General features: G+C 32.9%; 1 protein-coding gene across 1 annotated transcript; it reads left to right on the top strand.

The window, feature by feature from the left end:
• The first annotated feature begins 1,409 nt into the window (after positions 1–1,409).
• LOC140757661 (uncharacterized) lies at positions 1,410–4,227 on the top strand. The gene is made up of 4 exons (XM_073093537.1): positions 1,410–1,840; positions 2,778–2,866; positions 3,709–3,889; positions 4,132–4,227. Exons 1-4 carry the CDS (start codon positions 1,580–1,582, stop codon positions 4,159–4,161), a joined length of 561 nt encoding a protein of 186 aa, XP_072949638.1. The 5' UTR covers positions 1,410–1,579; the 3' UTR covers positions 4,162–4,227.
• Positions 4,228–17,343: the final 13,116 nt, after the last annotated feature.

Raw genomic sequence — 17,343 nt, 5'->3', positions numbered from 1 at the left:
TAAATACAGCTTATGTTTAGTTTTGTAGTAATGTTATAGAATATTAGTCTTTTTTAACAAGCTTTTATTAGCTTGGGTTGTATGTATGTATGTAGGTATGTATGTATGTACGTAACAGAGTAACGGAATCTTTGAACCCGATTTCTATCCACTTTGAACGTTCAGTTTAATTCAAAATTTTGAAGAATTATCAAAAACCGATGACAATACACGATTTTAATAATTTTGTACCATTGTCCTTATAAACATCCTCAGGATTAACGATTTTCGAGGCGAGATTTTTCAAGCACCTTCAGCAAAGTTCATCGCAAGTTTAGATTGCAAATAATTATTGCTTTTTAGTTTCAATAGGCGTAATTGTTATAGCGTGATTTTTAGTTTAGAAAATAATAATGTTATTTCCGTATAACTCAAATGTTCTGAAACATATCTATGATGCCCTCTTGTAGAATGATTTTTAGGATTCCGTACTCAAAGGTTAAAACGAAACCCTCTGCGGTCTGTTCGTGTGTCATTGGGCTTTATCTCTTAAATCGTAATAGATAGGCTCTTGATTTTTTTACAAACGATGCATAATGGTGGTCGCTATAACAACAAATACTAAAAATTAATAAATAATTATAGTTTAGAAAACTAAAAAACACGCTTTTATGATAAAATCAGTCTGTAATCAACTGTACATATGATAAGAATCCTACTTGATGATGTCAATGCGTTGTTACCCCTGAGGACCTTACCTTTCAAACCAGAACATAGTAGCGCTTAACACTGGTATTATTAAGTGAGCATACATAGGTGTGGCACTGGTGCCTCCATAGTCGAAATACAAAGGGCTCTATCAACCTTAAAATATTAATACAACCTAATATTTTAAATATTTATGCAACTTAATAATTATTCGTATAAAATTTAAAGTTTTGTTAAGAAGTCCCAAATTTTAAAGTAGATAGGTAGGTATCTATACCACGATTAGACTATTTCTTAACATACAGTAGCCCGTACATTTGTATGACATATTGACAAAGACAAATATTGGAACATTCAGACCAGTTTCTAGAAGAATGTTTTATATCACCGCGGGCCGTTGCGTGGGCCCCCTCACGTTGTATCGACCAAGCAATGCTTCCATAATGCCGCGTCAGACTGGCAACCAGCACACATTCGGTAAGTGAACGTGACCTTACACTCGTAGCTTCGTAAAGTATAAAGCCTCTAGAGTGCATTGGTAATACGAAACTAAAAGAATATATGATTAATGCGCTTTCTCGGACCTCTGGTAGGAGTCAAACGGTGTCTTTATCTCTTTCGTGGGAAGGTTCAGGTCACGAGTTCATTATTGATTATTTTTAATAATTTATCCGCACAGAAACAATTTTATTAAATAAATGGCCGTTTTGTCTATTCAATATATTTAAACGTTTGTTTTAAAAAGTATAAAATTCCCGTGTTTGTACTATACATGAAAAATGTAATCAGCAGAAGCGAAAATTCAATCAACACACAATTGAATAGTTAAGAAATATTCAAGCAGTTTGAAAATAAAAATTACATTTAGCGACATTGACAAAAATACTACAATATGTACATGTTCCAATCTGTCCTGGAAACGGTACCTAAGACCCGATCACAGCTGGTCAACGAGCTGGAGATCCCTGAGGATATATCAGTGACGCCGTACGTGTGGGCGGAACCCGAGGAGTCTCTAACAAGAAGTGACAGCCTGCCCTCGGTCAGTGTGGACGAGTTGGTGTACGAGGTGAACACGGTCAGCACCGACTCCAGCTTGGCGCTCTCCCGCGCTATGACCGACTCGGAGATCGATTATGAGAGGTATAGAAGGGTGAGTAGCATTAAAACAAGTGATATTTAATTTGTAATATGCATATAACTATGAAAAATTGGAGGTGCAAGCCCTATTATAATAATCTGATATTTTACCATTGTTTGGTCATGAAATAGTTAATTTATTATTATTTTCTTAGATATGATTGTAGCTAGATAAGTGGACAATAATTAATAAACATTATTAGTATATTGTTGACCTATGTAACTAGAACTAAGTCATACATTTTCAATTTTATTAACCATCACGGACTACTTATGAATTCACCAACAAAAGGTATCCATTATCTTTGGGAATTACCTACTTTTACGTTAAAAGTAAATAAACTATGTCTTTTTAAATTCTTAACACATTAATTGATTCATTTTAATCATCCCCGCCTCACGTGAAATTGGTTGCCGACCCAATCTATGGCCGACCCCTGACCTCAGATACAGGTAAAGTGTTGTGGCTGCGGAGACCGCAGTAAAATTATAAATAATTCGACCTTTCAATTACGTAAAGCGTGAACTACGAAAATACGACAAAAATATGAATCATGCTTCTCAGTAGCTATAAATAATATATTTTAATCTTGTCTTTCCATGAGTCACGGTTCAATTTGACCTGGATTTTACTGGAGGGTTACATGCGACTGATCATGTAATCTAAAGGTCCATAGGTTCGTATGTAGTAACGACTTTTACCACGGTACCTAACATCTTATAAATGTACTTTGAAGGATGCATGAATGGGTATTTAATATTCTAGTCAGATACTGCATCAATGTCTCTTATAAACAATATCATCGCCATTTCAGTCTGCTCCTACTCAGCTCCCTATTAGTAGACTCAGGCGGACTTGCCTACACATTTTTATGTGAACCAGATTTATTTAAGTGAACTGAAAGAACTTTTCTTTATCCAAATAAACCTATTTTATTTCATCTTTTCAGCTTAAGAGCAGAAGTTTTAGCGATCCCTGGGTGCAGATGCGCGCCGCTCTGGACGCCTTCCCTCGAGAATATTTAGATTCTCTCAACAGGTTTGTTAAAATAAGTTTAGTTCCATCCATCCATCAGCCTTTTGAGGTCCACTACTGGACATAGGCCTCCCCTAATTGGCGCCACTCCAACCGGTCCCGTGCCCTTTGAATCCATCGGTTTCCCGCCGTCTTCTTCAGGTCGTCGGTCCACCTGGTTGGGGGGCGGTCTGAACTTCGTTTGCCTACACGTGGTCGCCACTCGAGGACCTTTCTTCCCCATCGGTTATCGGTCCTCCGAGCGATGTGGCCGGCCCATTGCCACTTCAGCCTGCTAATTTTGAGAGCTATGTCGGTAAGCTTAGTTCGTCTACGGATTTCATCATTACGAATCATGTCTCGTAGCGAAATACCAAGCATAGCTCTGGCCATAGCACGCTGAGCGACTCTGAGCTTTCGAACTAGGCCTACAGTAAAGGACCGTAGGTCATCACTGGCAACACACATTGCTGGAATAGCAAGTCGAATAGAAAGTTTAGTTGTTAGTCTCTATTATAGGTTCCTAGGTGTTCCTTTTTATGCATGCAGGCAAGCATGCAGTCTATCTGATAGCCACCGGTTACTGCCGTCCATGGACATCTGTGACGAACGTAAAATAAGATTGCAATTCTACATAAGGTTCATTACATAGCGTTGCTAAGAGCAAGTTTCTGCATCTTATCACATTCTTACTTGAAACTTTGACAAACTATTGTTACTGTTTAATATACACAGAAATTCGGAAATCCAGATTGATTTTATTATGATTAATTTTAACGCCTCATTTACCTCACCGCAGATAGTATAGAACTTATACTAATAAGCAGAGATGGCACTGCAGTGGAGCCACGGATAGTTACTTTTAGTTTCCAGAACACATCATCAGAAGTGACGCCGGTCACGGAGCCTGAAGTCCGCCGGCACCGCTACAACGAGGAGCTGCGGCTGAAGATGGAGAGGTTCTTCGAAGAAGAGTGTCGCGTGTTTACGCCAGAGGATCCTGGCGCATTGGCGTTAGAGGACGCTTTACAGGAGCTTGATTTAAAGGTATGAAAACCTGATGATAAGTTGTAACGATTTACGTTTCTGCCATAGAGGAGTAATTACGGCGAAAAGCCGTGCTTTATCACATCTGCAAAAAGGATACCTACACCAGTTTATCTTTTACTTTAAAATCGACTACAATTTACATGTATCTATGTCAAAACATGTCTCAAATCATTAACTATTACTATTTTATTATTATGTTATTTACTTATTATTATTTCATGTTTTTGATTTATTTTCAGGACACCGATCTGGATAGCAGTACTGAATAAGATTAAGAAGAAATAAATTGAGCTTTCAAAACTATTTACTTATCACGACACTAAAGTAGGTTCAAGCAATTGAGCCACGTTAATAAATAGACGTTTGCGATAGGCTGACTTAAAGTTACTTTACATATTATATTCCCCAGATAATTCTTAATTAATTTCCATTTCATGAAGTTTATGAAACGACTATCATTTTTATTCTTTTTATGTGACTGCGTGTAATGTTATTTGATTGTTTCTCTCCACAGAAATGTTTGTGTAGGTTTCGGTCTTCGGTAAACCATTTACGTACGGGATGTCGTTGGATTCGTCTAAATTATGAGAGTGACATAGGCTGTATTTTAAGCAGTCATTTTCTTATTTAAACTTAATCTTAGTTATAAGAGATAACAAATTATTATAATTTCAGTATTTAAGGATATGTAAGAAAAATAAAACAAATATATTGTGTAAAATGTAGTTTAATGGGAATGATTTCCAACATCACAACAACGGTTTAACTTTATTGCAGCTTGCGCATCACAATGTTTTAACTCACATTCATATAATTAATTTATAATACTTAATTGTCAGCAATATAGTGTATTTAAGTACACAGATTGTAAAGTCTTATAGTTATCGTATTATTTTACGTTTTCGACATAATTTAATGGATCTTTCTTGCTATTTACCTATGTCAAAGAATGTATGTGCTAAATATCATTACTTTAGACCTTAGGGTGTGCGTTATGTATAAGTTAGCGCTAAAATTTTATTATGTAGTCCACTTTCACATAGGCATTTGTATACTTTTCAACATATACCACTTATAATGGCATTTTCAAGTTAACCAATATACCAACTATACACACTATATTGCTGGCAAACTAAAAACAATACAAAATAAACATTATTGCACATATACTATATTTTTGGAATTGCCGTGAGATTCACGAGCTCATACGATAAACTCATACAATATAAAAATAAACGAACAAATTCGTGTAACATTATTTTTTGGATTGAATCACAATATTCAGTCTGTTATACTATACATATCAAACATTATAAAGGATCGACCAACTAGAAGAAAATATGCAAATGACTCTGAAAATCATTTATCGTCTTGTTAAAAAGCAATGGTTAATTAAATGAAAAGTGACTTATAACAGAAAAATACGACACTTAAATTTACCGCCACATAAATAATATGATTTTCTGCACATGTATAAAACATACGTTGATATAAAAAATGAAACAACATGCATTTTATATTTATTACTTCAAGTTGGCCTATCCTATATTATCTATAACATTTCCGATTTTTTTAAATAAAAAATATAGAATAGGGAATATGCATGTGATTTAGATTTGCTTGTTATTTTTTTCCTCGGTACATTACGGTCCTGAAATTACATCTAAACCATTATTCTTTCTTTATTTCGTGTTAAATTGTTTAAAACTTTAATCAAAAATCGTATATTATGCGCGCGAAATTCAAATTTGCAAAACGCATTCCCATTGGTCGAATCGAAAAATAACGTCACATAGCGTGTTACGATGTTTATCGGCGTCGATATTCAAACTGTTTGAGAGAAAAATTGTTTTTGTCTATATTCCTACAGTGTTATTTATTACCTAGTGCGATTTTTCTACATAGTATTATTAGGAATAATCAAGAACAATGATTGAAAGTAGTTTTGTCAAAGCACAATCGGACTATTTACCTAAAATAAGCAAAATTAATAAACTGGTTTTTATGCATCTAGGTCAATTTGGAAATATTTAACTGATCATAACTTATTATGTTAATATTTTTTTTTTATAATATAGGAGTAGCAGACGAGCATATAGTCCGCCCATGGACATATGTAATCAACCCCAGATAGGATTAGATATTCCCACCTAAGGTCGGCCACAGATGCGCCGCTACCCCTGAGAACTAAGCTGGAACGCCTCGGAAAAGTCTGTCTCCTACCACACCCTTCAAACCGGAACACAGTATCACCTAACACTGCTGTTATTAGGTAGAAATAGGTGTGGCGGTAGTGCCTCCGCAGTCGAACCACAGAGGGTACTACCACCTTCAACCAATCACCTATCTTTATAATATTATAATAGATTATAATGCATTTTGTGTGTTTCAAATGATAGTATTTGTTGTAGAAGTCGATAAGTACCTAACGAAGTAGATGATCAATGCAATATTTTAAAATCATTTACCTAAAATTATTGTTTGTTACAGTAAATACAAATGTTAATGCGATTTTGGAGATACTATATCTGTTTCCTATAATCTTGCACCACATTTTTCGTATTTTCTCATCTTTTGCAAAAAAAAAAACACTATATAATGTATTTATAGTTTATAGTACTGGTTTTGCACATTAAGTCCAGGAAATATTTATAAAGGGGTTATTTAGCCTTTCCCATGATGTAAATAACGATGAAACCTGAAAATGTTTAATAATATCTTTATGTGCATACAGTTATCATCAATATTAATACAAATCACGCTACGTGACGTCATTCAAAGAGCGCGTAAAATGGCGGCGTTCAAATGTGTCAAATTTTATTGATACTTTAAATAATTTTTAAAAAAATATTTCAATCACTAATAAAATTGTTTATATTTTTTACTATGTTAAAACGATGTGATAAGTGGTTTAAAATAATAAAATAAAAATGTGCATATTCCCTATTCCCGCCAGAAATAACCAGGAACCGCGTTTGTTGGAACACTTCGATTTATTTTGTTCGCTGCAATATGCGGTTATTATAATTTACAATAGCTTATAATTTAGCTAAAATATATTAAAAAACTGGCAACATTGGCAGTACAGATAACATTTTATTTTGAGGTGTACAGATGCATAATGTGTTTTTCATCAAACGCTTATGATTATCAATATAAATTTTACTATGAATACAATCATTTGCAACATATTTTGACATAGGTTGATTTGCAAGTGTGAAAATTTTATACGCAGTATTGCAGTGAACAAAGCAACTTATCATTATGGTGCTATGATGCATTCTCTATCTATATTCCATAGTAAGGTTGAACATATAAAGCGTTTGGTTCCGTCTACGGTTGCGTACTGCCGGATATTGTATAACACTAACTTAGGTTACAGGGGCGACCAGAAGGACAGAAAGATTGGAATAAATAAAGCCTCTTCTCGTTGTTTTTACTGAATTATAAGTTTAATTTTAAGAATGGCAACATTATGTGGACCATAAATTTTTACAGGGTTGCTTTTAAAAAATATTCGTTATTCTTAACATGTCAAATATTATAATTTCAGCCATGACACGAAAAGCTTTATCAATAATTTCTTTTTTATTCCATATTCAAAATGATTAGATGAAGTGTTTACTCTTTCATTAAAATATTATATCACTTATTTTTAAAACGCTACAGATGATGTGTCGAACCGCGAAAAAACATTTTTTTAATACAGAGAAGTAGGCAAACGCACGCAATCTATTCTGCCTTACAATTCCGGTCAAGTCTTTACACTAGCCTTAAAATACTTATACGATAGAAAAATATTGCCAATCAATAAAATATCTTGGTAACATACACTTAGCGATTAGAAATACATTGGCAAAATAATAATAAACATTCGCTGCCCTAATTCATGGACGTGCTTATAAAAAGGCGACCTTAACCTAAAATATATTATTACTTTAATATAAAGTAAAACGTTCTTCACAAGATCATAGTGAAACTAGACGTTTCTTTGGATGCGTGACGATTTTGTATCATTTTTATCTTCCCCTTAAATGTGAGTAATAACTGAATTGAAGGTCATCACCATATTGCTGTCTGCTGTCATATCAACATCACTTAGCAATATTCAACAACAAATTTCAAATATAATCTATGCGTGCTGTATGGTCAACCCGGCTACAAATACGTCGTGATCTCTAAGAAATATGTTTGCACAAAGTCATCATATTGTAATTGGTGCTTGTAAGCAAGCCATATACATATTGTGTTGGTACAATATGGTATAGAGCCGCCACGTTATGGTCGTCCCATAGATTGATATTCAAATTTAGTTGTAAGATGCCTCGCAAAAATTGAAAGGAGCGTTAAGTTTTAACATTACACATAATTTAGTCAGATATTTACTGTGTTTACATACAGCAAAGTGATGTTGATATGAATCAGACAAATGACAAAATAAGTGATATATTCGTACAAAATGTACTAATGTTCCAAGTTTAAGACACTTAACGTTATTATGTAAATTATTATTTCCTTAGAATAAATATTGCATTTATTAGTAATAAATAAATTGGAATGCATATATTGCTTTTCTTTTACTCGTATATGTCGATTTTAGTATTTCATTGCTCATAATTACTTACTGAAGGAGGCATAGAAAAGTTGTAAGAGACGGAATAACATGACTTTTATACTTCTTTACATTGTAACGCGCCTCTGATCCTTAAACTGATTTAGAAATAGGTGTGGCAGTGGGTCACTCCCGTGTGCTTTACTCAAATATAGTTAAATATACAAATATACTGACTTTAGAGCACTTTAAATAAATAGTGTTGACGTTAAGAAAGATAATACGAAAGCTCTGTGATGCATGCAAAGTTAAGAATACAAGGTGGCACTATTTTTGTACAAAGTTTCATCAAAGTGGTTATTGTGGTAATAATAATAAGAAACATGCAAAGCGCTTCATTATAACTCTGTTTGGTAACAAACTTTGAAACTTTTTAGAAAACATACACATTTACCTGAATTTGTAATTGGAAATACTATGAAATCTGCGTGTTTGATCGGTATCACTATACCTGTATATAACCAAGCAGATCTGAACGATAGATTTAGATTTTCGTTACCCACAGGTAAATTTAAGAGCAGTGAAGAAAGCGTCATTTAACATAGCCAATTTTATGTGCAACGTTACAATATTTTTAATCCAAAGTGGCAACATTATTTATCTATCATTTGTTTTTTATTTTTAACTCGTGAATGAAATGTGGCAACTTTAGATTTTTAATTGTAAAAGGTTAGTTTAAATAATGTGTTAATTGTAAGGTATGGTATACCTGCATGCAGTACCTGATCCAGTCGAGTCACCCCTCACCAGTCTTGACTCTCGCTACTCGCCGAACCACTACGCTAGCGTACAAAATGTCTACACGAACAAATCTTACACACTAACCATTCATTTAATTAATTTAGCTGTAGTTTTCAACGTGCACTATTTTGTATCGAAAGTGGCAAGTAATTATGAAAAAAACGAGTTAAGAAAAAAAAATAAACAACACATATAAAAAAGGTGTTTCAAAAATACACGAATAAAAGGAAATATATTAATTTCAAAGGTTTCTTATCTTTCATGGCTTGTAACGGGTCCAAAAAACTAGATTCGGAACTTTTCGACCATTCCGTCAATGTGCGTTAAACTAAGAATATAATTTAGAAATTTTAAACTTTAATTAATCGTTTTTAATATGAGTACTAAATTTTAAGGGATTTTTTAAATTGTTTTTAAGGGAAAATTAACATACATACATAAGTATTAATACAAATTACTTGCCACAGTCGATCATGATACATTGACACATAAATATAAATACTCAGCGGCACCCATTTCCAATGAAAACAGTACCCGCTAAGTATAAAATGCCAAAAACATAAGCCAATTTCAATATCAAGATTGTTGACTGTAATCCATTTAATGATCCAGACAAATTTAATATCCACTTCACTTAGTTTACTTTAATGAATACTTTTCACCACACTTAACCCAATAAGAATTGTATTTCAAAATGGCAACATTTGTATTTACCTCTCGCTCAATCTCTATAACGTGTGAGCGAAAAACATATACAGCGGTCGTCACTTTATAACACATTCGTTAGTAAACAGTAGTATCTTTGTACATTTCAAATAACTTTAAAGATAGTTCTCATATAAAAGAAGTTAATTAATTTATTATAATAGGGAAGAGACAAAACGATCAACAGTCTTGACCATTCGTGAACATTTCAACATGCGACTACGCTACCCCAAAGTTAGTGTCGTTTCATACAAAAATAACCTTATGTTATACATATATACTACGTCTTATAGTTAATCGTGTCTTAGAATATATGTGATGATTAGCAGATGTCAATGTCGTTTTGGATTACTTGGTAATATTATAATATACAGGATCTTTATGTTTATTGAAATATAATTATGCATAATCTTTTAAATATTTTTCACTTAAGCCACTAACTGTTACTTATGTAACCATTGATCGTGCAAGAAATTATAGAACGTTATCTTATATATAAAATTCTCGTGTCTCAATGTTAGATACCGTACTTCTCCGAAACGGCTTTACCGATTTTCACCAAATTTTATATGCATATTCAGTATCTATTTTTCATATCCCTAAGTGATAAGGGTCGTTCACCCTTAACATTTTTTTATTCATATGGCAACACAACGTTTGCCGGGTCAGCTAGTAGTTACATAAAATGTTATAGTTATGCAAAGCGGTGCTATTCGTGTTTCCATTAAAGGACTATTGTACATATTTCGGAACGATACAAAATCAATTTAGATCCCATGTATCCCTATGGACTAGGAGTGCGGTTAAATGCTGTGAATAACGTGTTTGAAATTTTTACTTTTTAAATCATACATACGTATTTCATTGTGTCATGAACTATTTTGTGGCTTTTATTCTTATCACCAACGCCCAAAACGACATCAACATAGTCCGCATACAAGAAATATATATACATATAAAGTGCAGCAACTGTAGCGGTAGAAGCACTAGAGCACGGACAGACGAACACGTAATTGACACGATAGCACGAGCTGCGACAGACGGACAGTTAACGATAATTGCAGATATATACATATATATATACATATACATACATCTCTTAAACTATTCGTTTCGCAAGCACAACGCGATTAGGAATATCAGTTTTTTGGAGCCCACGGCTGGCAGTGTTTAAATTGTTGTATTTGTCTGATAATAATAAAGTCTCCATGATTATTTCTACTAAGAAATGTACAATAAAGTATACTTTTGTAGTGCCATCTATGGTCAACTAAGGTAACAAAAGTCTTGGAATCAGATGGTTCGTAGAACTCTTATCACATGCAAATGATTAACCCCAATATTATATGATAGTAAATGATATTTTATGTTTAGGAGCATAATTTTTTGCGCATAGTATTCTTAATTTACATACCAAAAAGTAATACAAGTAAGCGAACTTTACAATAAGGTTTTGCAAACCAAACTAATTCAATTATAATTTAACAAATTAATACTAAATAAAACTTGCTATAACAAATCAAATATAACATACACAATCATAATTCAAACACCACCAGCCGGTAGGCCTACGAATACATAGAAGACAACATAATACACAGCTACAGAGATAGGTAGTGAATACACAGAAAGGCAATGAGGCTTCGGAAGGAGGAAGTCGCAGGGTAGTTCGCATCGTTAGAACAAGACGTGAACTATAATTGACAGTTACTCAAAATTTAACAATGATTTTTTAATCTACATTTTAACAACGGAACCGACAAATTTTACTGTGAAGGGCACGTTCCACTTATCGACCATTGTATCCACGGTTTTATGTCTACCTCAAGTTAAGGATGACGGTCATTGGGAACGCTAAGTAGCATGTGAGCTGATTTAACTTGTCATAATTATTGTCCGAAGAATCGTGATGTAACTAACTAAACCTTTTGTCCTGCAAATATTCTTACATTTGTCCTAACAATGCGAGCTTGGAAAGGGGAAGGAAGATTTCAGATTTTTATACATATATTTATATTTCAATATATTTCATATTATAATCTCTTTAGTTTCTAAGGCTCCCCTGATATGCTTACACGTTGCGTATAAAAATAAACCACTCTACAACCGACAACAACTTTTAAATCTCATTCGTAATACTTACCTAATACGGGTCTTATTATTAATAAGTCATGACTAACGCAAAATGACTAACAAGTAAATTTCTTTGAAGAGCACATAATACTTGTATAATTCTATGTTACATGAATCTGCAAGGTCTATGTAACAAATTAGTCAACGAAGTTTCGGATCCATCCGAAAATAATTTTGTCATAATGATTCGAAATTTCGGACGAAACTTCGGATATCGTGCGTATAGAGTACACCTGGTCAGTCATGACAAATCAGAACAAGAACCCGCTCAATATATTTTCGTGCATCATTGCCTTCTAGTGTCACGAAAACTATCAATTCAACATGAATTTATGTATATGAATATCCACTACCATATTGTCATCTGGTAACACTACAATAGGCTTTAGTTATCAATTTAAAAGCAGTGTTCTGATGCTGACCACACAGGTACGAAGCGGTGTGTTAGTCGAAGCTGTCATTGACAAATAGGACTACATATATTACACTACTGCATATACACCACCTGTGCAACGTAGCAACAGTCTCCAATTACCTATAATTAATATATTTATATACATACATATCTTCGTATAATAATTCCCAATGATTTCGTTACTAACCAAGAGACCATACTATGGAAGGAAAAATCACAGTGTAAAAATCACATTAAAAAATAACAACGAAAGAATTACAGTTTCTTTTTTGTTTTCATAATCTACACTACTAATTACATGAGATCCGTTACAAAAATATATATAATAAATATTGCAAAAAATACACAATTAAATTTACCATTTACCATAATCATTATTACAACTAGCAACATTAACAATTTTATTTTAAAACGGTAAGCAATATTTTTCAAAATTTACGTCACACAGGGACGTTGGGGCTGCCAGAGGGGAAAACAATTGTATTACATATCTATGCTATAACTATGTATACATTTTTATCAAAAGTAAATGCAAGCTTCAGTTCGTGTTGAAACTATTTTGAACTAAATAGCTGGTAACACTACAGTTATTTTTTTCTAAAATGGCAACCTCAACACTATTTTAATACGAAACGCTTACAGTACTAAAAAAATCTCTCTCTTAGTGGTAAGGTACAAGCTATCTGATTGGCAAATTATTTTTCCAAAATTTCTTTTTATTTAGGTAATGCACCTTCTTCCATTGCATCTAAAAATACTGATATCTTTGTCGAGTCAAACGGTAAAAACACTGCCACATATTTACAGATTATTACAGTCTTAAATATTAATTGTGCATAACAACACTTTATTTTTAATTTTGCCACAAAAAACAACCATTCAAGATATGTTATGTCTTTATGTTAAAAAATAGATAAATCAATTTTATGGTGAGATGATTTTGGAAAAATAATTTGGCCGTACATTTTTTAAATCGCATGAAGCGCATTAGCTATTTAATAGGTATCATACAATCCATAGAATATTCTATCACTCCAATTCAATGACAAAAATAATCTTTACATAGCACTGATGATATGTCCGCCATTACCCTTGGGCCATTTTATTTTCGATATAATATCTGAACTAACATATTGCATGCTTACTAACAATTAAGGCCATATACGTTCATATTTTTAATGGAAAGTCAGTTTTCCAAAAGTTATTGCAATCTAGTAATATTTCCAAACAAATTGATTTAAGTAAACCGTCACAACGTTTTTATTTCAAAGTGTCTAAAGTGTGAGACACATTTAAGTCATATTATTGTTGCACAACAAAATAAAGTATATCAATAATATCAAAGTTTTTGACCATGTTCAAATTAGTAGTAAGCGTACAATATGTGGCACCTTTAAAATGCTTACATTTTGTATGATTATTTTGTCAAGCGCAAGGCAAAAGCCTAATTACAATCCGTAGAAAAATAATTGAGTTGATATTTCAGTGGTCGTATTCGTTTGGAAGACAAAATTGAAGCTTATTTAAATAAACTAATTGTGATATTTTAAAGTTTAAAATAAATAAAATAAAACATTACATATTGCTTTCGTAACTCTGAACTGTTAATATAGTGTATTAAAATGAAACATTTAGTACAATAAAAATGTGTTCTGACATTAAAATGGTTTGTTTTGTAAGTTTCTTCAACTGTGTCTACCAAAACGAAACTAACACAAGAAATAATCACAACATTCGCTTTAAATTTACGACTAAAGTTCATTATAGTCATGACAACAATCCGGAATCAGTGAGATAGAATATTCTTAGGTTGAGTAGAGACGAGAATCAGACACGCCGGGGCTTGCCCGGCCCGGGGCACTCGCTGCACTTGATGATGGACGCCTCGCGCTCCCGGGGTCGAACGGGATCCGACTCCATGAACCCGGGATTCAGGATAATGTTAGGCACTAATTCTATAACATCTTGCTCGTCACCGTTCTCTGTTTTTGGTTAGTTTAGGATGGATTCGGGGTTAGGTTAGGTTAATACATACCATCACCGTGTATATGTGTATTTGTTTGTTAGTGTGCAGCCCCGCAGTCCAAGCGTGCGTTCCAAGCCAGTGCGATAGAAGGGAAAGAAGAAAAATTCGAATGAATAAAAATGAGTAAAATACAGCGTATAAAAATCAGACCTCGGGAAGATGCGAGTCATGCGGATAGATTCGAACAAATTGGAGAATCTCGCTGCTGTACGCTACGTTTATTCTAAAATTATGAAAGCGAAGCAGAATTATCATGAATGAAAATAAGCTGCGTAAAATCGAGTTACAGGAGCGAGCTTCTGTTATTTTCAATAAAATTTTCAAAAGATGGCGCCACTTGCATCTTTGTACGTAAACAGCTGGTAGTTACCGTCCATAAAAATGTACTGTAAAAGAACTTTTTTATGAACGGTACGTATATTTATAGCTGTTTTAAAATAATTTCAAAAATTTTAGATGCGCCTAAAATAGAAAGTTGTCTTAAATCTATAATAATAATCGCTTAAAATTTTGAACTATGTGGTATATTAAAATGCTTCATAGCACTACGCCAAGCATTTCCGCTGATGGTGATCTAGGGAAATCTAAAAACTATTTATCACTAGACTATGATTATGATTAGAATTCAACTTTAATTACATTGTAAAAAGATGGGCTTAATATTACTCAATATGGTCATTGGTCATCATTCTTAGAAATTCACTAGAAACCCATTAGGGTTTGAAACAGACATCTCTGCGCCACACAAATATTTACTTTTGCCGGGAATCGGACCCGAATCTCTCAGCTCATGCATCATGTTGATGTTACTCTGCCTGCACCACGATGTGACACACACACACACATATATATATATATATATATATATATATATATATATATATATATATATATATATATATATATATATATAGGAGGAGCAGACGAGCATGCAGTCCACCTGATGGTAAGTGGCTACTGCCGCCCATGGACATCTGTAATCAACCCCAGATAGGATTAGATATTCCTAACTGAGGTCAGCCACAGATGCGCTGCTACCCCTGAGGACTAAGCTGGAATGCCTCGGAAAAGTCTGTCTCCCTTACCACACCCTTCAAACCGGAACACAGCAGCGCCTAACACTGCTGTTATGAGATAGAAATAGGTGTCGAACCACAAAGGGTTCTACCACCTTCATATATAACTTAATGAAAATTATTTATGGAAATCCTTCAGGCTCAAAATCAGTACTATCGATTATTAGCGAATGGGAAGGCCCGCAAATAGATTGGGATGTAGTATATTTTTCATGTTATTCCGTTTCTTCACAATTATTTCAATTTGTGTAAAGCCTAACATAATCAAACTGTGCGTATGCTTATTTAGTGTTTTGGTTCTAGTCTTTATTTTATAATTCCTAGAGATTTTATATTCAAAGTACTAAGGTTACATAAGGTAACTTAAACAATAGCATAGTATTATTTTTTATAACTCATCTAATTACTTATATATAGTTCAGAGATAATGACAATTTAATACAAGATACTATAATATAAGTGTGCAGTAGAATAAGCTACCGGACTAAGCTTTTACTAAAAGTGGTCCGAATATGAGAAGTGGTCCTATAGTCATAAGAATAGAATTATTGTTTATAAAGGCTTGAGCTTAAAAGTTAACTAGCTAAGCTTTTTTGGCATATTTTTCTTTTATCCAAGATCATATTGATAATAAATGATTCAACTCCTTATCAAGAAAAGTATTGTTTGTAAGGAAATTAGGGGTATATTTCTTGTTTTACAATTAGAAATATTCTTGTAGCTTGTATATATCATATATTTTATCGGCCATAGAGTGGCGAGGTATATAGGTTTAGCATTTGAATTTATTTATAAACTTTATAAATTCAAGTCAAAGATGTTGAAGGCACTGTTAAGTGAGTTTTAAATACATTTTACACGTAAAGTCCGTTCATGTATTTATTAGATTAAGTATACAAATTGAATTGTTCTTTAGTTGAGGTTCTAAAAGAAACTTTGATTATGGTTCCTATAAACCAAAGTAATATTATCTGTATTTATCATATTTTTAAATAAACTATTAACTTGGCAAGATATTCTCGTATACTACTGAGATAAAATCTATACTGAGATAATAAGAAACACTACATTAATTAATTGTTTGAAACTTTAAGCTAATCTTACTCTAGAAATTTATCATTTATATTTTAAAAGAAACGCTTCATAATTAATTTAGAAATACTATTAAAATTATTATTTAATTGAACTTCTTATTTATATAACTTATGCATAATTCTTAGTGCCAGCTGATTATATAATGTTCTTAGTAAAATTATAGATTATAGACAATTCTATTATTATCTAATAAAGGCTACTTGAAACATACCAGAAATTATTTTCAGCAAGTCAACAAAATATTTAATTACTCTTCTGCATAAAGATTATTTAGTAAATTTTCCATACATGGTTTTATAGCCAATGATGTTAGAAACGTTTTCAACTACCATTGGTATTTTTAAAATCGCTAAATACGTGTATTTTTAATTACCCAAATTTAGTGAAATGTCTCCATTACTAACTTAAGCAAGCAATTTATCAATGACCAAAGAATCTTCTAAACTACCATCTCTAAATTAATATAACCTATTTTTTAATTCCTTATCGGCAAGTAGATAAAACTTTCAAGCTATATAATAATAATAAACTATATACGGCTAAGCCATACGATAATATTCCTTAAGCCTAATATAACAAAGATTATATCTGCGTGTATATTGAGATTGTACTATAAAGATTGCTTCTCGGTCGAATCGCCCTAAACCT

Source organism: Epargyreus clarus, unplaced genomic scaffold (genome assembly GCF_041222505.1).
Source record: "Epargyreus clarus isolate Ecla_fem2 unplaced genomic scaffold, WU_Ecla_fem_2.2 ptg000004l, whole genome shotgun sequence".
NCBI lineage: Eukaryota > Metazoa > Arthropoda > Insecta > Lepidoptera > Hesperiidae > Epargyreus > Epargyreus clarus.
Note: the sequence above shows the minus strand (reverse complement) of the source record. Positions and strands in the feature narration are given on the sequence as shown.